Source organism: Mustela nigripes, unplaced genomic scaffold, assembly GCF_022355385.1.
Source record: "Mustela nigripes isolate SB6536 unplaced genomic scaffold, MUSNIG.SB6536 HiC_scaffold_148, whole genome shotgun sequence".
In the NCBI taxonomy this organism is placed as follows: Eukaryota; Metazoa; Chordata; class Mammalia; order Carnivora; family Mustelidae; genus Mustela; species Mustela nigripes.
In genome coordinates, this window is record NW_026739562.1 from 8,976,659 (window position 1) to 9,003,695 (window position 27,037).

A 27,037-nucleotide genomic window follows, 5' to 3' on the forward strand; every position below is an offset into this window, starting at 1 on the left:
GTATACATTTTTACATTTGTTCTCTTGGATATACCCTCCAGCCCTAGCTGAGCCCAAAGATAGGGCTTTTCCGATATGATTTTTACTGTGTGGCTACTGTATTGTGTTGCAGTAGGGTATCAGCTCCTGGTGCTTATGTGTCTGTTTCCTGCTGTCTGCTCCTCAGGGACACTATGTGGCGCATCTTTACTGGATCATTGCTAGTGGAGGAGAAGTCAAGTGCCCTTCTTCATGACCTTCGAGAGATTGAGGCCTGGATCTATCGATTGCTTCGTTCCCCAGTGCCCGTCTCTGGGCAGAAGCGAGTAGACATTGAGGTCCTACCCCAGGAGCTCCAACAAGCTCTGACCTTTGCTCTTCCAGACCCTTCTCGATTCACCCTGGTGGATTTCCCACTGCACCTTCCCTTGGAACTTCTGGGTGTGGATGCCTGTCTTCAGGTGCTAACCTGCATCCTCTTAGAGCACAAGGTGAGAGAGCCAGCTTTCTAGACCTTTAAGGACAGGGCCTACATCTTTTTCATCTTTTTGTCCCTAGACGGTAACATATGCCAGGTATACAGGAGGCACCCTCTAGTTGTGGGCTGGATTAAGGTACTCTCAGTGGAATGTATTCAGAGGGTCTGCCACTCAGTTGAATTATCCTTAACTAGACTGACCTAATTCTCCGGAAATATCAGTAGTTCTGTTCCGATGAGTGGTCCTGGAATTTGGGGGGAACAAGAACCAGGAAGGTAAGGCATGGGGCAGAGATCACTGTGAAAGCTGTGTTCGTGGAGCCCTGTGCGTGGTGAGATGGAAATTAAATGGTAGCGCTGGAAACTGTTTTCTCATCCCTGTTATTCTTGCTGTTGAACCATCCTTGTGGGATGGCTTGCGGCAGGTGGTGCTACAGTCCCGAGACTACAATGCCCTCTCCATGTCTGTGATGGCATTTGTGGCGATGATCTACCCACTGGAGTATATGTTTCCTGTAATCCCACTGCTGCCCACCTGCATGGCATCGGCAGAACAGGTGAGTGCAGGTGCTTTCTGGCTTTGTCACCTCTACTTTCCAGCTCTGTCCAGCTCTGAGGGAGATTAGTGCTGAGAAGTTGTAAATCAGTACTCATCTTTCTTCCCTTATAATAACTTACAGGTCCGTAAACCATGACCTAACTTGAACTGATTTGATGTCAAAACTTGTGTTATTTTTGGTTTTTACTTTCAAAGTAAATGTTGGGACGCCTGGGTGGCTCAGTCGGTTAAGCATTTGCCTTCTGCTCAGGTCATGATCCCAGGGTCCTGGGATCGAGCCCCATGTCAGGCTCCCCGCTCAGTGGGGAGCCTGCTTCTCCCTCTGCCTGCCATTCCTCCCTGCTCAAGCCCCCCCGCCCATGAATAAATGAAAAAATTTTTAAAAATGTAAATGCTAATAATTATAGGTTTCTGGCTACACTGTTGTAGGTGTTATATAATGTACAGAATATATACTATTACCTCTCTAAAATCTGAAAACTTGTGAATACAGAAACACACCTACCCTCAAGAGTTTTGGAAAAGAGATTATGGATCTGGATTTCCTTATCTAAAAAGATTCTGATTCTTTAAGTGATTGAAATAGATTTAGTTTTTGTTTCTTACCCTCTTTTTTCTTCCCACAGCTGCTGTTGGCTCCAACTCCATACATCATCGGGGTCCCTGCCAGCTTCTTCCTCTACAAGCTGGACTTCAAAATGCCTGATGACGTATGGCTGGTGGATCTGGACAGCAATAGGGTGAGGTTCTTGGCCGAGGGACTATAGATTCTAGAAGAGGATTGTGTTTTCTTTTTCTAGATCCTTCCCAGGAAGGTCCTCAGTTAGGTGATTTCTCTTGTGTGACTCATTGAAACAATTCTTTTAAATGCTTAGCTTTTGCTTTATTGGCTTAATACGCCCTGGTTAGAACTCAAAGGAGTGTCAGATTTAGTTTTGCCGGAGTGAAGTGCTGCCTTGCATCTGGGAGCAGTAAGGCGGTTGTGATCGTGGGAACACGACATACAGTGTAGCTCACCTGATGGTTCTCCTGGGCTATGGTTTCTAGTGAGAAAGTGTCTTTCAATGCAGACTTAAAATGCATATTAATATTCTGTGGCACGAGTACATTCAGACTTCAGCAGTAACCCTTATATGTGTTCGTTGTAAAACTTTAAAAATCCAAATAAGTATAAATAAATAAAAACCACAGCACTAGCATGTAGAGATAGTCACTAGTAACACCGAGGTGTATTTCTTTTTATTTACGTATGTGTGTATTTTAAATATATGTCTATATATGATATACATACTCACATATGGGTGAAAATACCGTGTATACAACTTACTATTTTTGTTACCGCCTCTATGTAAGAGTAACTCCTGAGTAATTAATTCCAAGGTCATGCCTTTTTTTGTTTTTCTGGTGCAGGTGATTGCCCCCACCAATGCAGAGGTGCTCCCAACCCTGCCAGAGCCAGAATCATTAGAGCTGAAGAAGCATCTGAAGCAGGTGGGTGAAGAGAGAAGAAAAGGAAGGGAGCAGTGGCTACTCTAGGGCGGCCTGGAGGCTGTAGCTGTTCTAAGAGCCACTTTCCTTTCAGAGGTCAAGTGGATTAGATTTTCTTAGCTAAGAAGAGGTGTGTCCCATTTCTGGGTATCAGGATGAATCTCAAAAAGGGCTTTTAGATTTTTTTTTTTAAAGATTTATTTAGTTTGAGAGAAAGTGTGCATGGGGAGGGGGAGGAGCACAGGAAGAGAATCTCAAGCAGACTCCCCAGTGATTTCAGCACCTAATGTGGGACTCGATCTCACAACCCTGTGATCATGGCCTGAGCCGAAACCAAGAGTTGGACATTCAGCCCACTGAGCCACACAGACGCCCCTCATATCTGCCATTCTTTATGGCCTTAGGGCATTCTGTCTGTCTTGTAAGGAAGGAGCTAGTCATTTGGACAATCTGACTCCTTTCATATTTTCCTTTTGAATTGATCCCTAGGTCCCCGTAAATGCTTTCTTCAAAAATTCCTCTCTTGAGTAATCCTTTCAATAAATTTTTCATTGATTGCTTTTCTTCCTCTTCTGCATGCCGAGCACAGTACCTGAAGGTAACATATGGCAGGGCCCCATTTCTTCTTCCTCTTGTATGTGTTATGTAGGACCACCAGTAGACAGCTCCATATTTCTTTATAGGAATCCTTGTTCTCATTTGAAGGGTCTTTAGGAACCTCTGTGTTGTCTTAGCTGTTCAGCAGTACCTCTAGATATCTGTCTGGGCTCAAATGGGTCATTCTGTAGCATCCCTCTCCCTCTCACTTGCTTCATCCCCACTGAAGTAATACAGTGTCTTGTTACTGCCGGGACTGGTGAGGATTGCAAGTTGAGACAGTTCTCTGCCTGCCTTTGCTGTGTTTTCGTTCTTGATGATTGCTTTAGTATGGCTAATAAGATGGAGAGGTTGATATGTAGAATTGTACTTCAAATGTTTATAGGAATTAAGATCCCTGGGCTCATTACTCCTATGTTCTTACCCCTGCTACTTGAAATGTGATTCACGGACCAGGAGCATTACCATTGCCTGTGGTTGTTAAAAGTGCGGAATCACCCCAGATATATTGAACCAGAATCTGCATTTTTAACAATATTCCCAGGTGACTCCTGTGCTCGTTAATATTTAAGAAGCATTGCTGGTCTAGACTGAAAAACATTTCATGACTAAAATAAATTTGGAAACTATTGCCCTGGGTTCCATATTTGATTAAGTTGCCTTGAGCCAGGTTGGCTTAAACTGAAAGCCTGTATAATTCAGATTATCTTCTGAAGGTTAAAGTATTTGGATTCTTATGTCAAAGACTCTTTCCTAGGAGATGACTGCCTAGCTACCCAGGAATCTGCTGCGCTCCATAGGGGATTTCCTGTTGTTCCACAGGCCCTTGCCAGCATGAGTCTCAACACCCAGCCCATCCTCAATCTGGAAAAATTCCACGAAGGCCAAGAGATCCCCCTTCTCTTGGGAAGGCCTTCTAACGACCTGCAGTCCACACCTTCCACTGAATTCAACCCACTCATCTATGGCAATGATGTGGATTCTGTGGATGTTGCAACGAGGTACGACCAAGTTGACTGGATAATCACGTGCTCTTCAACTGGGTTCTGCTCTATCAGTAGCTGCATGTGCCACCTTAGTGAAAGCAAAGAGAAGTTCTGGTTCCTCATACTCTCAGGCCTTTTAGACCTTGAGTGCAGAGAGATCAATGCTTGTTTAAGATCCTTCTCCCTGTGAAGTGCTGGCTTGGGGAGGTGGTCTGAGACCTCAGACTGCAGTCGTCCTTACGGTGCAGGGTGCGGGACTCGGATCATCTCACCATCCCCTTCTTCCCCAGAGTGGCCATGGTCCGTTTCTTCAACTCCCCCAACGTGCTGCAGGGCTTCCAGATGCACACACGTACCCTGCGTCTCTTCCCTCGGCCCGTGGTAGCTTTTCAAGCTGGCTCCTTTCTAGCCTCACGTCCCCGGCAGACTCCTTTTGCAGAGAAGCTGGCCAGAACTCAGGCCGTGGAGTACTTCGGAGAATGGATCCTGAACCCCACCAACTACGCCTTCCAGCGAATCCACAACAGTGAGCACACCTGCCCCACCTTCTGCCTTTGTCCCCTGATGGCCCTTCCCTTTGCCTTTTCTTTGGGGCAGCTTTGACCTGCCCCTTCCATTCCCATTTGGCTTCAGACTTTTTCCTATCTTTCTTTTATGCTCTTCTTGTTTTATTTTTTTCCTCCTTGTTGCTAACTCTGTTCTTTCTCTTTGGGTAGACATGTTTGATCCAGCCCTGATTGGTGACAAGCCGAAGTGGTATGCCCATCAGCTACAGCCCATCCATTATCGAGTCTATGATAGCAACTCCCAGCTGGCCGAGGCACTGAGCGTGCCCCCAGAGCGCGACTCTGACTCTGAGCCCACTGATGACAGGTGAGCGGCAGAACCGATTTTTAAGGTACAAAGGAGGCGCTCACTGGCCTTTATTGAGCACAGTGGCAAAGCCTTGTGGGACTTAGATTTTGGTCTTTGAAGCTGTGGTTATATTTTTATTAATTGTTTTGTGTTAGCTTACTTATTTTATCTTGTTTCCTGGCCTCGAGTTAAGAGCACTCCTCTTTTTTTTTTCCCCAGGGTTTTTTTTTTTTTTTTTTTTAAGATTTATTTATTCATTTGAGAGAGAGAGAGAAAGAGCACATGGAGGGGCAGAAGGAGAGGAGGAGAAGCAGACTCTGCAGTTAGCAGAGTGGGGCTTGATCCCCGACCCAGAAATCATGACCTGAGCCAGAAATCAAGAGTTGGACCCTTAACCAACTGAGCCACCCAGGAACCCCCCCCTTTTAAAAAGTTTTAAATTTTAATTTCATTGTAGTTAACATATAGCATTATATTAGTTTCAGGTGTACAATACAGTGATTCAGCAATTCAACACATTAGTCAGTGCTTATTGTGATAAATGTACTCTAATTCTCATCACCTGTTCCACCCCCCACCCGCCTCCCCTCCAGTAGCCATCAGCTTGTTCTGTATTAAGAATTTCTTTCTGGGGAGCCTGGGTGGCTCAGTGGGTTAAAGCCTTTGCCTTTGGCTCAGGTCATGCATGATCTCAGGGTCTTGGGATCTAGCCGGGCATCAGACTCCCTGCTCAGCGGGGAGCCTGCTTCCTCCTCTCTCTGTCTTTCTCTGCCTGCCTCTCTGTCTACTTGTGATCTATCAAATAAATAAATAAAAACCTTTAAAAAAAGATTCTAAGAATTCCTTTCTTGGTTTGTCTTTTTTTTTTTTCCTTTGTTTGATTGCTTTGTTTCTTAAATTCTGCATATGGGTGAAATCATATGGTATTTTTCTTTCCCTGACTTATTTCACTTAGTATTATACTCTGGTTCTATCCATGTTGTTGCAGATGGCAAGATTTCATTCTTTTTTATGGCTGAGTAATACTCCGGTGTGTGTGTGTGTGTGTGTGTGTGTGTGTGTGTGTGTGTATGAGAGTCCTTGCTTTTTTATTTTTCCTAATGCTGATCACTGATTCTTTTTCTCTTCCCTTTCCTTCCATTGTATTTTTATTTTTGTTTCTATTTTTGGGCTCTTCACTCTGCAGTGGCAGCGATAGTATGGATTATGATGACTCAAGCTCTTCTTACTCCTCCCTTGGTGACTTTGTCAGTGAAATGATGAAGTGTGACATCAATGGTGATACTCCCAGTAAGTGTACTTGGGGACACTGGCTCGCTCCGGGCAGTGTTTGGGGCTCTGGGACCGTGCGGTCTATACCTGCCCCCTTGGGTTTCAGCAGATGTGGATCCGTTGACGCATGCAGCGCTGGGGGATGCCAGCGAGGTGAAGATCGATGAGCTGCAGAACCAGAAGGAATCTGAGGAAGTGGGCCCGGAAAGCAAGAACTCTCAGGAAAACCCGCCGCTGCGCTCCAGCTCCAGCATCACCGCCAGCAGTAGCCCCAGCACCGTCATCCATGGAGCTAATGCTGTGCGTGGCAACTTGGAAGGGTGGATGAGTGCGAGCTGTTACTGGGCACGTGGGCTGCACCTCTGTCAGAAAGTCGAGGCGGAAGCTGTTAATTTGCCGCTTCACATTCTTCCTCGCGTAGAGCCTAGGAGACACAGAAGGAGCTCATTGGGCTTTGTTCAGGACTTAGCTAAGATTCCCCCTTTGCATAGTTTGTGGGCACAGACACCAGGGGTGTCACAGAGATCTTCTCTCTCTCATTCCCTTAGGTTAGGAGATGGGAACCTGATAGGCCTGGCTTGGCCCTGCTAATCTGAGAATACAGGAAGGTATTGCTAGGCACCAGGTGACTAGTTTTTATTTAATGTGCCCTTTAGGAACCTGCCGATTCAACGGAGGTGGACGATAAGGCAGCAGTAGGCGTCTCCAAGCCCCTCTCTGCCGTGCCTTCCAGCATGGGCAAATCGAACACGGACAGGCACCAGACAGAAATCGGAGAGGGGTCAGTGCGCCGGCGAACCTATGACAATCCATACTTCGAGCCCCAGTATGGCCTTCCCCCTGAGGAAGATGATGATGAGCAGGGGGAAAGTTACACTCCCCGATTCAGCCAACATGTCAATGGCAATCGGTGAGAGCCTGGGGATTCCTTCTAGATGGGTGACTGAAGGACCGCACTGCAGTGGAGGGTTAATCAGATAGTTGGAGAAGTCCAAATGCTCTGGTTGCCCTCCATCCCAGGCTGGTGCTTTGATCTAGGCATATACGAGTTGTGGGAAGGGAGCCATGATGGCAGTGCAGGCCAGGCCCACACTCCCAAGACTAGGTACCCTTGCCTGGGGCTCACAGGTGCCACTGTGCATTCAAGGGCTCAAAAGCTGCTGCGGCCCAACAGCTTGAAACTGGCAAGCGACTCTGAGGCAGAGTCCGACTCTCGCGCAAGTTCACCCACCTCCACCATCTCCAACAACAGCACCGAGGGCTTCGGGGGCATCATGTCTTTTGCCAGTAAGTGCCTTCAGCTCTCCTGTCTCTGTCCCGTTTGGTCTGCAATAGAGCCTGGCCATGGTGGGTGCTGCTTAGAACCTCAGGTGTAGGGCTGGACTGTTGGTATCGAGCCTCAGTCCAGCTTGTTCGGATGACAATGAATAAGGTATTTTCCAGGGAAGACAGTAAAGGACAGGGACAGATTAGTCTCTCTCCCCGGAGGTTTCAGTCTATCTCAGGTAAGATAGCAGTCAACTGAGAGTCGTTGTATTAAACGTCATATATTTTGTGGAAATACAATGGTCAAATTGGATTTGGGTTCTGTATCTAATACCTTTTTTGCCTGGTGAAGGACTTTTTCCATGAACACACTTGGAAATCTGTATGAGGAATGTATATGAGGTTGACTTTTGTGCCTAGAGAATATGGCCGGAAATGCGGGGTGGTGTCAGTTAAAGATTAAGGACAGACCAGGGACCGGAGATAGCCAGCATCAGGAATAATTATGACTGAGTTTTTTCAGAAGCCAGGTAAGGGCAGCGTCAACATCTGACCAAAAGTGCATAAAGTCAGCTTTCACACCGAGCTAGCGGTTGGTGAGAGACTTGGCTGTTACCAGGGGAGGTGGTCAGAGAAAGTTGTTACTGGATTTTGAACAATCCTGGCAGCTGCCCCTTTGGTTGCTCTAAATTACAGACTTGGTCTTTTCTGTGGTAGATCAGAGGTACCGGGGCTGTGCTTGAAAAGGAAGAAGATGGAGCTGATGGTGCAGTCATCAGCTTTGATTCTCTGTGCTCCTAACTCATCGCTCTCACACCCTCCCCTTGACAGGCAGCCTATATCGAAACCACAGTACGAGCTTCAGTCTTTCAAACCTCACACTGCCCACCAAAGGTGCGCGAGAGAAGACCACACCCTTCCCCAGTCTGAAAGGTAACTGCAGCCCTCCTTCCGCCGAACCAGGATTCTCCGGGAGATATCTCAGGCCTACGGGTGCTTGTCAGGAACCCTGTGTATGATGGCTCATTTGATCTGGCTGTGGCCCCTCATACCGCTTCTCATGGCTTTCACTGCACATGATGGGCTCTGACTGGTTTTCAGATGGGAATGGTCTCTGTAGCTGGAGAGGAGGCTCTGCTGTGTCATTTAGGATACCAGCGGCTGTGCCATAACTGCTTCTGGGGCGATCCATAAGGGGTCATGAGCTGCCACCAATCATCTGCCGGCTTCTTGCTGCATGAGCAGAGGAGGGCTCTGTCCCAGCGAGCTGGCCCGCCGGGGGATGGTTGCGAGAGCCTGGCACTGTTTACAGAGCCAAGAAGCCTCTCAGTTTGACTTCACGTCGATGGGCCCTGTGGGTGGGCCAGGTAGTACTGGTTGGCTTCTAAGAGCAGTTATGACCTTATTTGATTTTCGTTTGTGAGCTCGGAGGGTCTGAAGGGCTCTTCGGAATTTACTCTCTTGACGTTTGTTTGTTTTCTCTAGCTATTGGGCTGAAATATTTAATTACAGTAGAGAGCATAGTGAGAAGAGCTCCATATATATTTTAACTGACTTCTCTCCCCAGTGATTAAAAACTCCGGCAATCAAAGGAGTGTACTCTGATGGGGATGGGAACATAGGGTAGGTGGGCAAAGAGACGTGATAGCTAGAGGTGTAGGGGGCTAACTAGCACTGTGGCACGAATCCACACACAACTCAGTAGCTTAGGAAGAGGGTTAGTCACTGGCTTCATGTGATGTAGTTGGGGAGGAAAGCGGTTGAAATGCCTTCATCGCATGCGGACGCCTTACTCATCTGCTGCCCCTCTCGCTCCCATCCGCCTCCGGCCTCACACCCCCACCCCACTTCCCATGACAGCATCTGCAAGATGGGTCTCCTCTCTCGGCCTACTGGCAGGCCCTCTGGACCCCTGTGCGAGATGTTTCATGAAAACCAGCAGTCCCTCTTTCATGCATGTGCCTGTTCAGTACTTGAAGGTCCCTCGTGTCATTTACGCTGCCCCTGGCTTTTAGAGACCATAGCCCTAAGGACGGTCTTTCCTAGAGCCTTGGTGGTTTCCTGATCTCTTGGCTTCCAGCTCTGAGGTGCCTGAGAACTACGGTTATGTGCACTAAGCTTTGGGAGAATCCTCAGGTGGTCTGACATACAGCTCCATTGAGGGGAACAGGGGTTGTGGTATCACGGTGCACCTACTAACTGTGTATTTTGTGTCCCAGTATTTGGGCTAAATACTCTAATGGAGATTGTTACTGAAGCCGGCCCCGGGAGTGGTGAAGGTGGGTCTTGCCCATGAGCTGTGCATGATCTTTTTTTTTTTCCTAGCATCTTTCGTGCCTGCCTGAGGGCCATCCTCTGCACGGAGCAAGCAGTGTCCCATGAGTGACCTGCCTTGCCCCTCCCCCGTGACGCCCGTGCTTGCCCGTGGGGCGCTGCTGGTGCATGTGGAGTGGCCTGAGTCTCCATCCCCACCTCCTCCACATTGCCATGGCTGGTTTCGACCTATGTGTGATGGCCCGGGGCCACCCTCGCCCAGCCCTTCTGGGGAGTGGGTGTGGAACGTGGCTCCCCAGGGCGGTGCTGACACAGGCAGCAGGACCACAGTAGTGATGTCTGTCATTCCTACCTTCCTGGCTATAGGAAACAGGAGGGCCTTAGTGGACCAGAAGTCATCTGTTATTAAACACAGCCCAACAGTGAAAAGAGAGCCTCCATCACCTCAGGGTCGATCCAGCAATTCTAGGTAATAAATGGCTGGGCTGTTTCCAAAGTTCTGCGATAGAGGTAGCGATTCCTGTGCCGCCCTCTAGGGTTGCTCAGGAGTGGGAGAGCACCTCCCAGCTGGGCAGACGAAGTCAGGTCTTGCGCGCACTGCCCTTTCTGACTGACTCCCCGCGCGAAGGTAGTAGCCCACGCCGGCGAGGAGAATGGAACTGCAGTGCTGGGTACGCAGGGGGGTGGGGGGGACAGGGGGTGCAGGGGACTTGGACGTCCGATGACTTGGTTTGTGTTCCGCCCCTGGAGGCAAGCATCTAGTCTGGCGAAGGCCAGTGGGTCAGGGTTGGGGAGTGCTCCGCACAGAAGCTGATGACCGCAGAGGTGGTGTGTGGACCCCATAGTGAGAACCAGCAGTTCCTGAAGGAGGTGGTCCACAGCGTGCTGGATGGCCAGGGCGTTGGCTGGCTCAACATGAAAAAGGTGCGTCGGCTACTGGAGAGCGAGCAGCTGCGAGTCTTTGTCCTGAGCAAGCTGAATCGCTCAGTGCAGTCAGAGGACGATGCCCGGCAGGACGCCATCCCCGACGTGGTCAGTGTCTGGGAGCGAGGGGCGCTGGCATCAGTGGGAAGAAGGACCTGGACACCGAAGGCAGTTTTGCCAACACTAGGCCCTGGCTTATCGTTGCAGGAGGTCAGTCGGAAGGTATACAAGGGGATGCTAGACCTGCTCAAGTGCACGGTGCTCAGCCTGGAGCAGTCCTACGCCCACGCGGGTCTGGGGGGTATGGCCAGCATCTTTGGGCTTCTGGAGATTGCCCAGACCCACTACTATAGCAAAGGTAGGGATCCCACTGGCTGGGCCAGTGCCATCCACAGCTCTCCCACTGATTACGAGGAAAGGGAACTCATTCTTTTACAAGTTCCTCAGGGTCAAGCTTGCTTCCTATCAGGCTTTGGGATTTATTTTTTTAATGCACGTTTGTCGATAGTGGGTACTTTCCAGTCACGAAAAATAAGACATCCACTTTTCTTTCCTTGCATTTTTTCTGTTCTCCATCCTCCTGTAGACTTTCTTCTCCCACCTCACTCCCATAGCTCGATTCCCACTCACTGTGTCTGTTTCGACCTCTTCCTCTATTTGATCTTTTCCTAGAACCAGACAAGCGGAAGAAAAGTCCAACAGAGAGTGTAAATACCCCAGTCGGCAAGGATCCTGGCCTGTCCGGGCGGGGGGACCCAAAGGCCATGGCACAGCTGAGAGTTCCCCAGCTGGGACCTCGGGCACCAAGTGCTGCAGGAAAGGGTCCCAGAGAACTAGACACCAGAAGTTTAAAGGAAGAAAATTTTGTAGCATCTGTTGGTATGTATCACTGTGTTTGGTGTGGTGGAGGGAGGGTTGTGGCTTCTTAAATACCTCTCCCTCCTTTCAATTCATCCGGAATCCTGCCTTTCTTTCCCCCATGCTTTGCTTTCTAGAGAGGGAGACAGGTCTGCGTCCATTTCTGATGGTGTTTCTTTGCACTTCTTTATCCCTTACGCCACCTTTACTCGCCCCCCCGCCCAACCTACATCTTAAAGGAAGGAAGGAGGTTTTGCTTAGAAGGCCAGTGAGGCCTTCTAAGTAAAGGGAGTCTGAGCTCTGTTCCTGGTGCCTCTTTTTATTTATGTCTGAATTTCTTCACAGTGGAGAGCCATATGAGCTCCTGGAAGCTGTAAGGAAGTTTATAGATACATCTTTGGTCTATAAAATTATGATTATCTGGGCCAGTTTACCTCCATCCAGCCATGACACTACCCTCAAATTTGCTTCTCTGGGGGGTGTCCAGCAACCCTGTTTCCCTGGGCTCTAGACCTCAAGGTATAGATTTCTGAATCCGCTTTTCTTTAACCCTCTCCTTCCTGGACTTGATAAAGAGCTTGTTTGTGTGGAGTGTTTCTCCATTCCCGCTAAGGCCGTTCTTTAGTGAGCTCTCTGGGTGGCACCTGCATTTGATTCTCTCTGTACTTGACCTTGAGTCATCTAGGTTGTGCGTCTTTCTTTGTCTGATTCTGTTTCTGCGGGCAGGATGCTTCTAACGGGTCCTTCTTTGCCATACCATTAGCAGTTGTTTTGTGTTCCCATAAATGAGGATGAGGCACCAGTTTCCTTCGTTGGGGAGCTCCCCTTCTCTAAGCCATTAGAACAGTGTCCTAGAGGCCGTCACCCCTGCCTTCCTCCTGTCTGATGCCACGTTTTAGAAAAGGCCCCCAAGCACAAGTCTGAAGGCCTGGGGTTTTAGTCCCATATCTGTTTCCAGCTGGGAATGAGACTTTGGGAAAACCACTTCCTCTCTCCGGGTCTCTACCTCCTCATCTGGGAAACTAGTAGGAGATCTGATTAAGTAGATATACTCAGGTTCTTCCAGGAAAAGAATCTATCATCAGTATTCTCTCTTCTTTACCCCAACAAAGATGCTATTCTTGAGTATTTCACGTTCTCTGTCACCTTTACTGGAAGCGTTTTTCCCCATGACTGGCTAAGAATGGGTCACTTGGCAGGGCAGATGCTGATTCTGAGGGTGAATCAGATTTTTTTGGTAGAGGCAAGGAGGGATGCTGACTGCCTGCCTGAGTGGCCTCTGTCCAGTCCAGCAAATCACACAGATTGGTACTCATGCTTCTGAACCCCTTTGGCTGCTTGAGGTGATCATCTGTCTTGTCTGAAATCTTTTAAAATTGTCGTTGCCCAGCTCATTTGGCAGAGATAGCAGGGCACAATGGAAGTTTAAACTGGTCCTAAGTGACGTGATCTTGAGCAAAGTACTCCAGCCTCCAGAGGCGTCAGTTTCCTCACGCCAAGATGGAGGAGCGTGAGCGAAGGCAGCGCCTTCTCCAGTGTTCCGCAGGGTTCTTCCTACCACTTTCGGGTTCAGGCTAGGAATTTAGAGTCTTTAGTTCATGAGTGGGGATGGAAGGCACTAGATCTCTTGATTTTTAACCCCCCCCCCAACAAAGATCTCTTTTTATCTCTTGATTTGTAATCCTGTGCCTGAGACTGAATCAGCTTGGGTGGGTGGGTTTCCATTCTGTCTGACCAGCCTCTGACTCTGTCTGTCTTTCTCTCCTGCTTACATTGCATCTGGGGTAGAATTGTGGAACAAGCACCAGGAAGTGAAAAAGCAAAAAGCTTTGGAAAAACAGAGTAAGGAACAAATGCCCCTTCCTGTTCCCAAATCTCCCATACCTGCCAACTCCCCAGGCCCAGTTGGGGCAGGCTCCCTTTGTCAGCCCACCCCCCCAAATTTGCTCTTGGGAGGTATTTGGAATGAAAGCAGGTAGGTGGTATGGGACTCACAGGTATGTGACTCGTAGGCTGTTCTTCCCCTCATCCTCCTAGCAATCAGGCTGTAATCAGGGCATCTACTGCGTAAGAACATGGTTCGCTATTGCTCCGGAGTTGGTGGGGAGAATGTTTGCCTATTTCAGTGCCCCTCATTGGCTGGTATCTCCCTCACCCGTTAGAAGGCCTGTGGGCACAGTTGGCAGAGATGGTTGCTGTCCCTCCATGTTGAGTCTGTAGCTTCCCAGCTCTCTCTGGCGGCTTGCCTAGGCACGCTTTCTTGCTTTCTGTCATTCTGTCCTTCTGCCATACCACTGTGGGTGGGTGGGGAAAAAATGAGGGTGGTTTTTATCTCAAATGTAGAGAAATGTAGGGTTGGGGTAGTCAGTATCCACGGAAACAGCTGGTGTTTCTGTATCTCGCTGGGCCTGTCCTTTTCTAGCTCCTTTCGACACATTTGTTGGGGAAGCACTGAGTGGCCTGGGGACCCTTAATTGGTTTCACACACCAGTGAAGCTCCGACTCTGAATATGGGGGAATGTGGTTTAGACATTTACTTGTGGAGCTTTCTGTTTTAGAATGATTTGCTGAGAATTTTTTCAGGTTGTGGAGATGGCTGCAGAACCCCTTGAGGCCAGGTTTCATTTGTCCTACTTGGTTCTTAAAGGCATCTGGGGACTTCTTCCAGTGGGGCCTGATGTGGGGGCAGTCCCTGGAAAGGTGACTGGGACATGCTGAGGTGTGTGACCTGGCTGTGTGCTGTCCCACTCCCTTCACCAGCCTGCCCCTTGCCTTTGTGTATGGAGTGACAGAGGTTTTCCCCTACCCAGGGCCCGAAGTCATCAAATCCGTCTTTGAGACAGAGGAGAAAAAGTCCCAGATCAGTGCGGACAGTGGCGTGAGCCTGACATCTGGTTCCCAGGTTTGTGACAACCTTTTTGGGAATTGTGAGCATTAAATTTGCAATCTCAGAATACTTCAAGTTAAAAAAAAAAAAAAATGCATGCCCAGTGATGGGAGAATGATGAAATAAGTGTAGTACATACACGGAATATTACGTTAGTATCTACTGAAGACTGTGTTTTCAAAAATCTAGTGACACAGGAAAATGTTTTACAAGGCTATGTGCAGTATGATTCCTATTTTATTTTTAAAATGTTTGTAGAGACGACTGAAAGGAAGTATACTAAAACCTTACCAGTGATTCATGTTAGTGGTAGGTTTACGGCTTATTTCTATTTCCTCATTCTTTCGTGTATTTTCTATAGTGAGCATGTATTTCTTTAGTGTTTATTATTTTTCATCAATGCAAGTCATGTATATTTTATATTGAGGAAAAAAATAAACGTCTCATGACCTGTTTAGGGATGACTATAGTAGGTTGGGGTTGAGGAGAAGGAAGACAGTACAGTATTTCTTAGGAAAACTGAGAGTGGGTGGGACACCTCCTCTAATGTGTCCGAGTCCCCGTGTCGTTTCAGAGGACTGATCCAGACTCTGTCATTGGTGTGAGTCCAGCCGTTATGATCCGAAGCTCAAGTCAGGACTCTGAAGTTAGCACCGTGGTAGGGGAACACCACACTGGCATCGTGTGGGTGGGGTGTGAGTCCCCCTTTGGGAAAGGCGGGTGATTTCTCGTTTGGAGGCTCTTAGTCTCATGTCAGCTTGGTTCTCACGGTGAGATGCTCACCTGGCATAGGTCTGTGTGTGCGCGATCAGACCCTGAGATTTCACCCAGGGCTTCTCATCTCACAAAGAAGGTACTACCAGAGGCTCTCTGACACACCTTTGAAGTGCAGTGCTTTGCTTGTTTTTGGTTTTGTTTTGTTTTGTTTTTGTTTTGTTTTTGATGGCAGTAGAAAGCTCTAACAGCTGGGCATTTCTGGGAGCCCTTTGCTGGGGAATATCCCTTATTACCTTTCTTTCCTTTCCAGGTGAGTAATAGCTCTGGAGAGACCCTTGGAGCAGACAGTGACCTGAGCAGCAACGCGGGTGATGGTCCAGGCGGTGAGGGCAGCGCCCACTTGGCCAGCTCTCGGGGCACCTTGTCTGATAGTGAAATTGAGACCAACTCTGCTACCAGCACCATCTTTGTAAGTTTTGTTTATTAACAAAAGGAGGTCATTTCTTTCATGGGAGGGGGAGTGGGTTAGAAAAGAATGAAACATTAGGGACAATTAGAAGGAAAAGAGGAAGTAAGGAATGGATTATCCCCATGTATTTGGCTTCAAAGAAAATGTTTTTAAGGCTTTTTTCACAGTTATTTTACTTTACGATCTGGGGCTTTAAGGACCCTTTCTTGGATCACTGATGAGTTGGACTCCCCTCCCAGGCACATTAGGGCTTCAAATCCTATGTAGCAATTATTCCCATATTTACAGTTAGACCAGGAGGTAGGTGTCTTCGTGGCAATGTCAGGGCAATGACACCTCTCATTTTGTGTCATTCTGCCAAAAGTGTGGTTTTATTCTGGTCACTACTCTATTTATATAGCACTTTTTTTTTCTTTTTTAGACATTTATTTGACAGAGAGAAAGAGGACAAGCAGGGAGAGAGGGAAAAGCAGGCTCCCTACTGAGTAGGGAGCCCAATGCAAGGCTCAATCTCAGGACCCTGGGATCATGACCTGAGCCGAAGGCTGACGCTTAACTGATTAAGCCACTCAGGCGCCCCTTTTTATATAGCACTTTAAAATAGCATTTTAGGGGCGCCTGGGTGGCTCAGTGGGTTAAGCCTCTACCTTCGGCTCGGGTCATGATCCCAGGGGCCTGGGATCGAGTCCCGCATGGGGCTCTCTGCTCAGCAGGGAGCCTGCTTCTCCTCGTCTCTCTCTCTGTCTGTCTCTCTGCCTATTTGTGATCTCTCTCTCTGTCAAATAAATAAATAAAATCTTTAAAAAAAAATAAATAAAATAAAATAGCATTTTAGGGGCGCCTGGGTGGCTCAGTGGGTTAATAAGCCTCTGCCTTCGGCTCAGGTCATGATCCTGAGGTCTTGGGATCGAGCCCTGCATCACGCTCTCTGCTCAGCAGGGAGCCTGCTTCCTCCTCTCTCTCTGCCTGCCTGTCAAATAACTAAAATCTTAAATAAAATAAAATGAAATAGCATTTTAGGGATGCCTGGGTAGCTCAGTCGGTTAAGAGGCTGCCTTCAGCTTATGTCATGATCCCAAAGTCCTGGGATTGAGTCCTGCATCAGGCTCCTTGCTCAGCGGGGAGCCTGCTTCTCCCTCCACCTCTGCCTGCCACTCTGCCTGCCTGTGCTCTCTCTCTTTCTGACAAATAAATAAATAAAATCTTTTTAAAAATAAATAAATAAAATAGCATTTTATTTTCTCATATTTCTAACAGTTATTTGATATTTTCATTCATTAATAAATATTTATTAAGTGATTCACTAAGTGCTATATTCTGTAAAGAAAGAGAGTGAATAAGATATTCTCACTCTCAAGAAGTTTGGAGTTGAGCATGTTGCTGTATTCATCTCTTCTGACAGGTGAGGGGAACAAAGCCTTAGGAAAAAAAGAGCTCTCCCTACATCCTACCAAAAGGCAGTGATCAGTTGGAATTAAAGTAATTCTGTTTAGTCCTTGCCTTTAGACACACTGCATTTTGGTGTATGCGAGGCTCTTGAGGCAGCATTAAGCACTCTGATACACTTATCACCTGATTAGAGTTGAAAATGAATATCCTTTTTTGTTAAAATTTTTAGGGGCTCCTCGGTGGCTCAGTGGGTTAGGCCTCTGCCTTCGGCTTAGGTCATGATATCAGGGTCCTGGGATTGAGCCCAGAGAGCCTGCTTTCCCCTCTCTCTCTGCCTGCCTCCCTGCCTACTTGTGATCTCTGTCAAATAAATAAAATCTTTAAAATAATAATAATTTATTTAAAAATTTTTATTTGAGTTAAAGAGAGATTGTGAGCAGGGGTAGGGAGAAGCAGACTCTCCTCTGAGCAAGGAGCCCCATGGAAGGTTTGATCCCAGGACTCTGGGATCCTGACCTGAACTGAAGGCAGACACTTAACCTACTGAGCCACTCAGGAGCCCTGAGAATGGTATTCCATATAGGAGCTTAAAGGTCCTTATCTTTGGTTTGTGGGGAGAAGGGAGGATGAAATTTAAATGAAATGAAGTATTTAACACCAGTGATCATTCCCACCCTCAGGGCTTTCCGAGTATGTGTTTCTAATAGGGCAAATGACATCCCTGAGCAAAGGTAGAAAATGGGACTGAGAGTCATCAGAGCCATTTGAATTAATGGCCTTAACTCTCCTTGAGTCTAAATAGAAATTTTAATGAGAGTATTTTGAATCCTTCTAGTGTGCCTCCATTCTGGATGTTAAAATAGACATTATGGGATAGAGGTCTTGCAAGAAGCCATTCAGCTGTGTGTGGCCTTTCCTGGCACCTTCCTGGGACAAATTCATGCTTGTTCTGTGCTGATGGGCAAGGGCTGTTTTTGTACAGTTTGGTTTGCCAAGAGCAATTATCTAAATTTCTTGGCTCAAAAAAAGAAGGCTGTTTTAGCAAGAAATAAGTTATATTAAGTCAGTATGGTCCATTGAACAAAGAATTGGGCTATGAACCCAGCCTGGCGTGTAGACACACTAATTAGGTGTTGCCTCATAACCTTTGATCAGTCGCTTCTCTGCTCATGCTATTGCATGAATTGTGAAATGGGCATGAAATTTGCCTCTTTACCCACTTGAAATCTTTTTTTAATGAATAGAGAGTCTAATATTGCAGAAACGGCAGGTAAAGTTAGTGATTTTTCTAAGGGACAGATATTTCTAAGAGATGGTAGGAAGGAGGAAATTAACATTTATCCCATCCAGCCATGTACCAGGCATTTATATGTATTTTCTAATTTAATTCCCATAATGGTCCTACAAGGTAGATATATTCTACCCTTCCTTTGACAGGTGAGGAAAACAACACTCGGAGAAGCTAAATTTTACGTGTCAGGTCACACAGCTAGTAAGAGGCAGGGATCTGAATCTTGGTCAGTCTGTCTTCAGAACCAGTGTTCTCTTCTGTTGCATCATGCTGCTACAGAGGATTCGCTTCTTATTTATTCATTTTAAAGATCAAAGAGTCTTACAGAGACTCTAGGGTAAAGACAAGGAAAATGAAAATGTGATTGCATGTTGTAGGAGGCAACAGCCCAAAACAGCATTATGAGATTGACATCTGGTCCAATCCTTGAGGCGAGCATCGAGCACAAGCAGGACTGCTTGAGTGCATGTTGCTAGCAGAGGTTAATGGGTGTGTGGGCCTCTTAATGCGCTGTGTGGTTTACGTTGCCCTGACCATTGGTACCTCGGGCAGCTAACCTGTCACCTCTTTGTAGGGGAAAGCCCACAGCTTGAAGCCAAGTGTCAAGGAGAAGCTGGTGGGCAGCCCAGTTCGCTCGTCTGAGGATGTAAGCCAGCGAGTCTATCTCTACGAGGGACTCCTAGGTGAGACACAGACTGGGAAGGCCTCTTGCACTGGAAGAAAGCTGGACTCAGCTGGGGATGAGGGTAGCGCTGAACATGTAGCTGCTTAGCTCTGGGCTGATCTCAGTGCTGATGTTAGAGGGTGTGTTTATATCTGCAGAAGGTGACTTACTGGGTCTGGAAAAGGCAGTAGGTGAACACTGGAAGAGACTAGATTTTGGTTTTAATCAACAGCCTCTGTCTTTCTGTCTGTCTGTCTTTCCTTTCTTGCAACCATGGTTCTTCCTGCTCACAAATTGGCAGGAAGGGACAAAGGATCGATGTGGGACCAGTTAGAGGATGCGGCTATGGAGACCTTTTCTATAAGTAACCACCTTTCTTTGTGTGCTGTGTTCATCCCTCCTCCTTGGGAGGGGCTGGGCCTCACTTGGAGGAGCTGGGGCTGGTGGCAGGAATGTTAGTTTTTGGGTGGAGAGGCTCACATTTGCTTTGTCCTAGAATTTGTCCTTTTTATCTAGAGCTTACTCTTTCCTTTGGTTTGGCAGCTGTATTCTTTATATGTTAATGTTAAATAAGCCCCTAGAAAAATTCTGTTCCACACAGGCAAAGAACGTTCTACTTTATGGGACCAAATGCAGTTCTGGGAAGACGCGTTCTTAGATGCTGTGATGTTGGAGAGAGAAGGAATGGGTATGGACCAGGGTCCCCAGGAAATGATCGACAGGTATGAGACTTAGTGAATGCTTGAAAAATGCAAATTCAGCCTCTTCCAAGTTAGTTCTGTGGTCTCTTGCCTAAGAGCTGACTTTGCTGGTCTCCTGCTCAGGTACCTGTCCCTGGGAGAGCATGACCGGAAGCGCCTGGAGGATGATGAAGATCGTTTGTTGGCCACGCTTTTGCACAACCTCATCTCTTACATGCTACTGATGAAGGTAATGTCGACTTTGCTTGTGCCCAGCTACTGCTGATGCTGGAAGGACAAGGCCTGTTCCTATGACCTAAATTCTGGAGCAGTTGGGAAGCTGTCAGAGCATCTTACTAGGTCTCTCTTCCTGATTGGAAGTGTGAGGTCTCGGGGAGCCTGGGTTGCTCTGTTGTTAAGCGTCTGCTTTTGGCTCGGGTCATGATCCCAGGGTCCTGGGACCGAGCTGCACATCAGACTCCCTGCTCAGTGGGAAGCCTGCTTCTCCCTCTCCAGCTCCCCTACTTTTGTTCCCTCTCTCTCTATCTCTGTCATAAATAAATAAAATCTTTTATTTATTTATTTATTTTTTTTGACAGGCAGATCACAAGTAGGCAGAGACAGGCAGAGAGAGGAGGAAGCAGGCTCCCCACCGAGCAGAGAGCCTGATGTGGGGCTTGATCCCAGGACTCTGGGATCATGACCTGAGCCGAAGGCAGAGGCTTTAACCCACTGAGCTACCCAGGCGCCCCAATAAATAAGATCTTTAAAAAAAAAAAAGAAAAGAAAAAGAAAGTGTGAGGTTGCTACAGCTCACACATGCTCTGTTTGTCTAAAGCTGCCAGGCTGTTGTACTGAGGAATGTTGTAAAGATGATTGGTGATTCTATTCCATTTGTTCATTTTGAATTGTATTTTCTTATTTATTTATTTATTTATTTTAAAAATTATTTTATTTATTAATTTGACAGAGAGAGAGAGAGATCACAAGCAGGTAGAGAGACAGAGAGAGGGGGAAGCAGGCTCCCCGCTGAACAGAGAGCACAACGCAGGACTTGATCCCAGGATCCTGGGATCATGACCTGCGCCGAAAGGAGAGGCTTTAACTCACTGAGCCACCCAGGCGCCCCTTATTTTCTTATTTAAAAAGATTTTTTTGGAAGGCTTCTGGGTGGCTTAGTCAGTTAAGCATCTGCCTTCAGCTCAGGTCATGATCCCGGAGTTCCAGGATCCAGCCTCACTTTGGGCTCCCTGCTCAGCAGGGGGCCTGCTTCTCCCTCTGCCCCTCGCCTTGCTATGCTCTCTCTCTCTAGCTCTTTCTCTCTCTCAAATAAATAAATAAAATATTTTTTAAAAAATAAATAAAAAATAAAATTTTAAGTAATCTCTGTGCCTAGCATAGGACTGGGACTCACAAGCCCAAGATTAAGAGTGGCACACTTGGGAGGTCTGGGTGGCACCGTCAGCTGAGCATCCAACTCTTGGTTTCAGCTCAGGTGATCTTGGGGTCATGGGGTTGAGCCCTGTGTCTGATTCTGCACTCAGCGTGGAGTCTTCGTGGGACTTTCTCCCTCTCCCTCTGCCCCTCCCCACCTCTCTCTCTCTCTCTCTCTCTCTCTCTTTCTCTCAAATAAACAGGGGCACCTGGGTGGCATTGTCAGTTGAGCATCTGACTCTTGGTTTTGGCTCAGGTCGTGATCCTCAGGGTCAAGGGATCGAGTCCCACATCGCGCTCCCCACTCAGCAGAAAGTCTGCTTCTGTCCCTTTCTCTCTCCCTCTGCCCACCTTCCCCACCCCGGCCCTCACTCACACATGCTTGTGTGCTCCCTCTCAAAAATAAATGAATACATCTTTAAAATAAATAAATAGCTCTTTTTAAAAAGAGAGTTGTACACTCTACCAACTGAGCCAGCCAGGCACCCTGTTTATTTTGAGTTTTATTTTCATTATTTATTTATTTTTAAAGATTTTATTTATTTATGTGAGCAGAGGGAGAGGGCATGAGCAGGGGTGAGGGAGAAGGAGACTCCCCACCGAGCAGGGAGCCTGACATTGGGTTCAATCCCAGGACCCTGGGATCATGACCTAAGCTGAAGGCTTAGGTGACTGAGCCACCCAGGCACCCCCTATTTTGAATTTTAAATTGGCTTCCTTTGCTAAGTAGTTTTAGGATGCCAGTAGAACTCCATACAGAATACGATGAATTTAAAAAATAGTTTCTAAAATCTTCGGATAGTCAGAATTCATTTTTCAGCACTAGCCCTTTATCATATAGAATTTTCCATAGGTGTAAAAAGAACTACTCGTTAAAAATTAATGGCACGTTCTGGGTTGACTTGGTTGTACTTGTTATAGCTGTGGAAGAACTATGTTATCAAACAGAAGAGTCCTGCTTTGAAAGGGAAGCATAAGTTTGGGGTTGATGGGTAGAAGAGAGTTGTTTTGCGAGTGAGTCCCTAGGTTTCTTCTCTTTCTCCTCTCTAAACATGCAGGGTTTAGTTGATCCGACACAGAAAACACCTGACAGGCTGACTTAGTTTGTTTCATCTCTCTTCTCTGGTGAACTCCAGGGGTCCCGGTGAACTCTGGTTGGGAAAGGGTGATGATCCTGAACCCCGGGAACATGTCTCTGCTACAGCCGAGCCAGAATGTTGCTCCTCTAAAGTCTCGTTTCTGAACTATACTCCAAGGAGCCCCACGAGTTCTTATGGCCCTGTCAGGGCTCAGTGTTACAGTTGGGGATAGGGAGGAAGTGTCTCCTTGAACCCCAGTCCATTTGAACCAGACCTGCTCTAAAAGCTACTTATCTACAGCAGCCACCCAGAGACAGCCAGGGTTTTCCTTCCCAGCCTGTTGGCAGAACAGTTGAATGTTTTCTCTCATATTCAGTGATGTAGACTCAGAATTGTCTCACATGGTACGAAACTTGCTCGTACAGTCCTCTCTATGTCATGTCTATGTCTATGTCATGTCTATGTCTATGTCAGTTGCAAAGAGAGCAGAGCCCTCATTAAGATCCCATTCGGCTTCGCAGGTAAATAAGAATGACATCCGAAAGAAGGTGAGGCGCCTAATGGGCAAGTCGCATATTGGGCTTGTGTACAGCCAGCAAATCAACGAAGTGCTTGATCAGCTGGCGAACCTGGTAAGCATGTCTGGGCTGTCCCCTAGGCTCCTCTCCCCCTGGCACTTGTCACCTTCCAGGCTAGAGCCTTGTCACCTAATGCAGAGGCTTCCCCACGGGTCACTTGTTGGTGTGTATATTTTTAAGACCCCCAGTTTTGAAAATAGGGCTTTGAGTCTGGATGAGGTGTTAGTCCCTCTGTTCTGTGACAGGATTCTCTGTACTGAACCATCCTGCACAACCACTTCTGCGTGTGGTCTGTGGACTCCTAAGGATCCATGAGCTGAAAACTATTTCCATAATAGTACTAAAATCTTTGCTTTTTTGTCCTGGGTTGACATTTGCACTGATGGTACAAAAGCAGTGATAGCTAAAACTGCTGGTAACTTTCACACAGTGAAGGCAGTGGCAGTAAGCCATGCTGGGAGCCATGGGGCAGGGGGCACTCTCAGTTTAAAAAAGAGAAAGAAGAATAGTTGCACTTATGAATGTTCTCAATGAAAGCATTCAAATCATTAATTTTACTAATCTGATCATTGATGATACATCTTTTTAATATTTTATGTGACCAAATGAGAAATATACAGGAAGTATTGTGCTGCAGAGCAAAATATGATTGTTTCAAGAAAAAGTGATTGTAACAGTTTGAGTTGCAAGGTGAACTGTCAGCTTCATTCATGGGACATAATTTTCACTAGGAGGATTGACTAACTTTGGTTGTTCAGACTTTTAAGCTTGAAGCTTCCTGATATTTAAAGGCTTTTGTAACAAGATTGATGATATTAATCAGTGTGATTTTTTGATACTCTGTAATGAAATGTGTCAATATTTAGAAGAGCTACATTACTCCTTAAACCCATAGTTTTTGAAAGGCCATTATGTGGTGTTACAAATTCAAGTGTGAGTAAAGATCCAATCAAAATGCAAGGTAGACAAAAGGATTTCATGCCACAAAGTATGAAATGTTCATTGATGGGTTTTCAGATTTCATATTGCAACTATGACAAACTGTTACTTCTCAAGTTTTGTTATAATTACCAAAGAAAAATGATCATATTTATCTGGAAAAGCTATTAAAATACTCCTCCCTTTTCCAAATATATGTCTGTGAGACCAGATTTTCTTTATATAACTCAACCAAACCAACATAACACAGTGGATTGAATGCAGAAGCAGAAATGAGAATCCAGATATTTTTTAAAGACAAACATATGCAAAAATGTGGAACAATGCCAGTCTTCTCATTTTTTTGCTTGTTTTGGGAAATAACGTTATTTTAAAAAAATTACTTATATTACCATGTAATGGGTGTACTAATAGAATTCTTAATGACTTCAAAATTAATATTTACTTTTTTCAGTTTTAACTTCTAATATGGTAAATATCCATAAATATAACTCACAGAAACCTAAGCTCTCCGGAGTCATGAATAATATTTAAGAGGTATGGGAGTCCCAAGGCCAAAAAATTTGAGAACGCATCCCTCCCTCGTGGCCTGTGGCCAGCAGATGGCACTGTGCTCAGTAAGCTGATAGGAATTTACTTGCTGAAGTGGGGGATGGGGCCGGAATTCTTGGTCCAGAGAGCTCTGTGAGAGAGATTTACCGATGTCCTTAACAGATCTCTCTTTCCTCAGAATGGACGTGATCTCGCTATCCGGTCCAGTGGCAGCCGGCACATGAAGAAGCAAACATTTGTGGTACATGCAGGGACAGACACAAATGGAGATATCTTCTTCATGGAGGTAAATGCTAGTTCCTGTGTCTCACAGGAACATTTGAGAGTCACAGGGAAGAACTCCTAGACCGGATACTGGAATATTTCTCCCACTTAATCTCATTCATCTTCATGATCCAGTTATCATTAAATCGTCAGGCTCTTATGCAAGTAATATAATGGATAATTCACCATCATTTCTTTTACATATGTGTTGAATAGATAATGTAGTCACATTGTCGGTAAGTCAGCTTGAAACAGTAGGCATTAGGAGTCTCGCTCTCTTTCTTATCCCTTTCCTTTCAATTTCCCCTCCCCTTCACCACTTCCTTCTGTAGGTAACCACTTCTGTGGTTTCCTTTGTATCTTTCAGTGGTATTTTATACAAACACACAAAAAAATATAAAGTTAAGTTCCTTTTCTTTTTTCTCATAGAAAGGTAATACATCATATCCACTGATCTGTACCTTGCTTTTCTCATTGAACATATCCTGAAGATCTCTATGTCAGTACAAAAAGAAAGTTCTTTTTTTTTTTTTTGATTGAAGAAGAGTTGACGTACAATGTTGAATTAGTTTCAAGTGTACAGCATAGTGATTTGGTGATTCTGTACATTGTGCAGTGCTCACCATGATAAGTGTGGTCCCCATCTGTCACCATACGTCTCAATGATGTCATCTGCTGTTTTCCCTGTGGCTCTCATTCTTTTTACGGCTGTGTCATGTTCCATGGTGTGGTTGTACCGTAGTTGACTCACCGGTCAGTATATACGTGCCCTTGGTTTTCTTCACGTCCGTGCTGTCGCTCACCGTGCTGTCGTGCACGAGGCCGCACCTGCTTCCCTCCACACACGCACAGGCGCTGGAAGAGCTCGCAGAGGCTGTCACCACACCAAAGGGAAAAATGCATAGATGGCTTTGGCTGATAGGACTCTGAAGTAGCTCTTAACATCTAACAGTTCCCCTTCCACTCTGCCATTTCTTTCATTGAAGAAAGTGCCGCACGGAGTACCTCACGTTCTAGACTTTCTGCTGGTTGCATCTCTTTAGTGTTATTAACACGTTTCTTCATCACTGGTGTTTTTTATAAACACTAGTAGTTTTTCTAGGGGTCGGGTGAGTTTCAGATTCAGTATTCTAGCAAGAATACTTCATGGGTGGTGTGCATACTGCCTGTTGCCCAACTTGCTCACCTCTCTCTCTTCGAGATCAGTGGGTGTAGATACGGGCTGCCTGACCTGTTCCCTGTGAAGTTCCTCATCAGTCCTTTGAATCTGCCTATGGGTTTTTGCCATGCAGAATTGTTTTACTTTTTTTTTTAACCCCTCCCCCCAGCCCTTGGCAGAATCTTTTTACTTTTACGTAGTTGAATTAGTTAGTCTTTTTTTTTTAATAGCTTTGGATTTTGAGTCATAGGTAGAAAAACCCTTCCTTATTCCAAGATTGTAAAGGAAATTGGCTTTGGTTTCTAATTCTAGAATTAATTTTTAATTTTTAATTCTAAAATACTGGTTATTTTTAATTCTAAAATGAATGAAGGAACCAAGTATAACTCCTATATAAAGTAGTAAAATTAAATAATTTTACAAGTATTCTGTTTCCTTTTGGTTTAGTTGAGTTTGATTTTTACACCCACAGCTTTCTGAATGAGTGGTTTATCAAGTATGGGGCAGATGTTCTGCCCTGAAGCCGACACACATGTGTTGGTGTAGCTGAGAAGAGAGTCGTGTTCATGTCACTGTGAAGTTTTAGAATTTGGTTAGGTCTCTCCTCGAGCCGAGGACTAACGGGATATCTGCACCATAAAGAGGTGGCAGCTGATTCTCACCCTTTCCTTTTATTTTATTATTATTTTTAAAAAGATTTTATTTATTTGACAGACACAGTGATAGAGGGATCACAAGTCAGGGGGGTGGGAGAGGGAGAAGCAGTCTTCCCACTGAGCAGGGAGCCTGACACGGGGCTCAATCCCAGGACCCTGGGATCATGACCTGAGCCAAAACCAAGAGTCGGACGCTCAACCAACTGAGCCCCCCAGGTGCCCCTCACATGAGAATTTCTATAGACTTCTTAATTTCATAGATTCTTAATGTGAAATTTCTGGATCAAACTTATACAGATTTTAAATTTTTATAGATTCAGCCAACCACCATTGGAAAGACTATACCAGTTTCTATCTCCACCAACAGCATAGATGAGTCAGGTACATTGTTACTGTCATCTCTCTAGCCTGAGAAAACTAGAATCGGACTAGGACTAGATTTCTAGTTTCTACTCAGCTATTATATGACCTTGTTCTTCATAAGGCTTTTGAGCCTCTGTAACTTCTACATAGTAGACTGGTAGTTTTGCATATTCCTTTTTCATTCACTTTAAATTATGGAGCACATACTATAGGCCAAGGTACTGTGGGTATGTGGTTGTAGCAGTGAGTAAGCGAGACATGGTTTCTGTTGCCCGTATGGGGTTGACAAGCCATTGGGGAAGTCAGCTAAGGAAACGAAGTGTCAGGAAGTATGATGAACGTTATGGGAGAAGATGCAGAGGGGCAGGCAGTGCAGGAAT

At 46.1% G+C, this 27,037-nt stretch overlaps 1 protein-coding gene across 50 annotated transcripts in view; it reads left to right on the forward strand.

Annotated features, from left to right (window-relative positions):
• Window positions 1-27,037, forward strand: part of LOC132008419 (MAP kinase-activating death domain protein) — a 39,641-nt gene that overhangs the window by 5,117 nt on the left and 7,487 nt on the right. For 2 of the 50 annotated variants that reach the window (XM_059386971.1, XM_059386991.1), the window contains exons 4-30: window positions 167-470; window positions 883-1,014; window positions 1,643-1,756; window positions 2,427-2,507; window positions 3,924-4,102; window positions 4,378-4,613; window positions 4,804-4,960; window positions 6,129-6,232; window positions 6,324-6,514; window positions 6,871-7,124; window positions 7,362-7,501; window positions 8,312-8,413; window positions 9,700-9,759; window positions 10,121-10,223; window positions 10,600-10,786; window positions 10,886-11,036; window positions 11,351-11,557; window positions 13,325-13,378; window positions 14,347-14,438; window positions 14,998-15,081; window positions 15,451-15,609; window positions 18,864-18,972; window positions 19,255-19,317; window positions 19,555-19,675; window positions 19,778-19,883; window positions 22,668-22,778; window positions 24,394-24,501. In XM_059386971.1, coding sequence (XP_059242954.1) covers window positions 167-470; window positions 883-1,014; window positions 1,643-1,756; window positions 2,427-2,507; window positions 3,924-4,102; window positions 4,378-4,613; window positions 4,804-4,960; window positions 6,129-6,232; window positions 6,324-6,514; window positions 6,871-7,124; window positions 7,362-7,501; window positions 8,312-8,413; window positions 9,700-9,759; window positions 10,121-10,223; window positions 10,600-10,786; window positions 10,886-11,036; window positions 11,351-11,557; window positions 13,325-13,378; window positions 14,347-14,438; window positions 14,998-15,081; window positions 15,451-15,609; window positions 18,864-18,972; window positions 19,255-19,317; window positions 19,555-19,675; window positions 19,778-19,883; window positions 22,668-22,778; window positions 24,394-24,501 — 3,709 coding nt within the window. Of the gene's footprint in view, window positions 1-166; window positions 471-882; window positions 1,015-1,642; window positions 1,757-2,426; window positions 2,508-3,923; window positions 4,103-4,377; window positions 4,614-4,803; window positions 4,961-6,128; window positions 6,233-6,320; window positions 6,515-6,870; window positions 7,125-7,361; window positions 7,502-8,311; window positions 8,414-9,699; window positions 9,760-10,120; window positions 10,224-10,599; window positions 10,787-10,885; window positions 11,037-11,350; window positions 11,558-13,324; window positions 13,379-14,346; window positions 14,439-14,997; window positions 15,082-15,450; window positions 15,610-18,863; window positions 18,973-19,254; window positions 19,318-19,554; window positions 19,676-19,777; window positions 19,884-22,667; window positions 22,779-24,393; window positions 24,502-27,037 lie in introns of all 50 variants that reach the window. The other 48 variants (XM_059386972.1, XM_059386995.1, XM_059386982.1 and 45 more) reach the window with 32 other exon arrangements.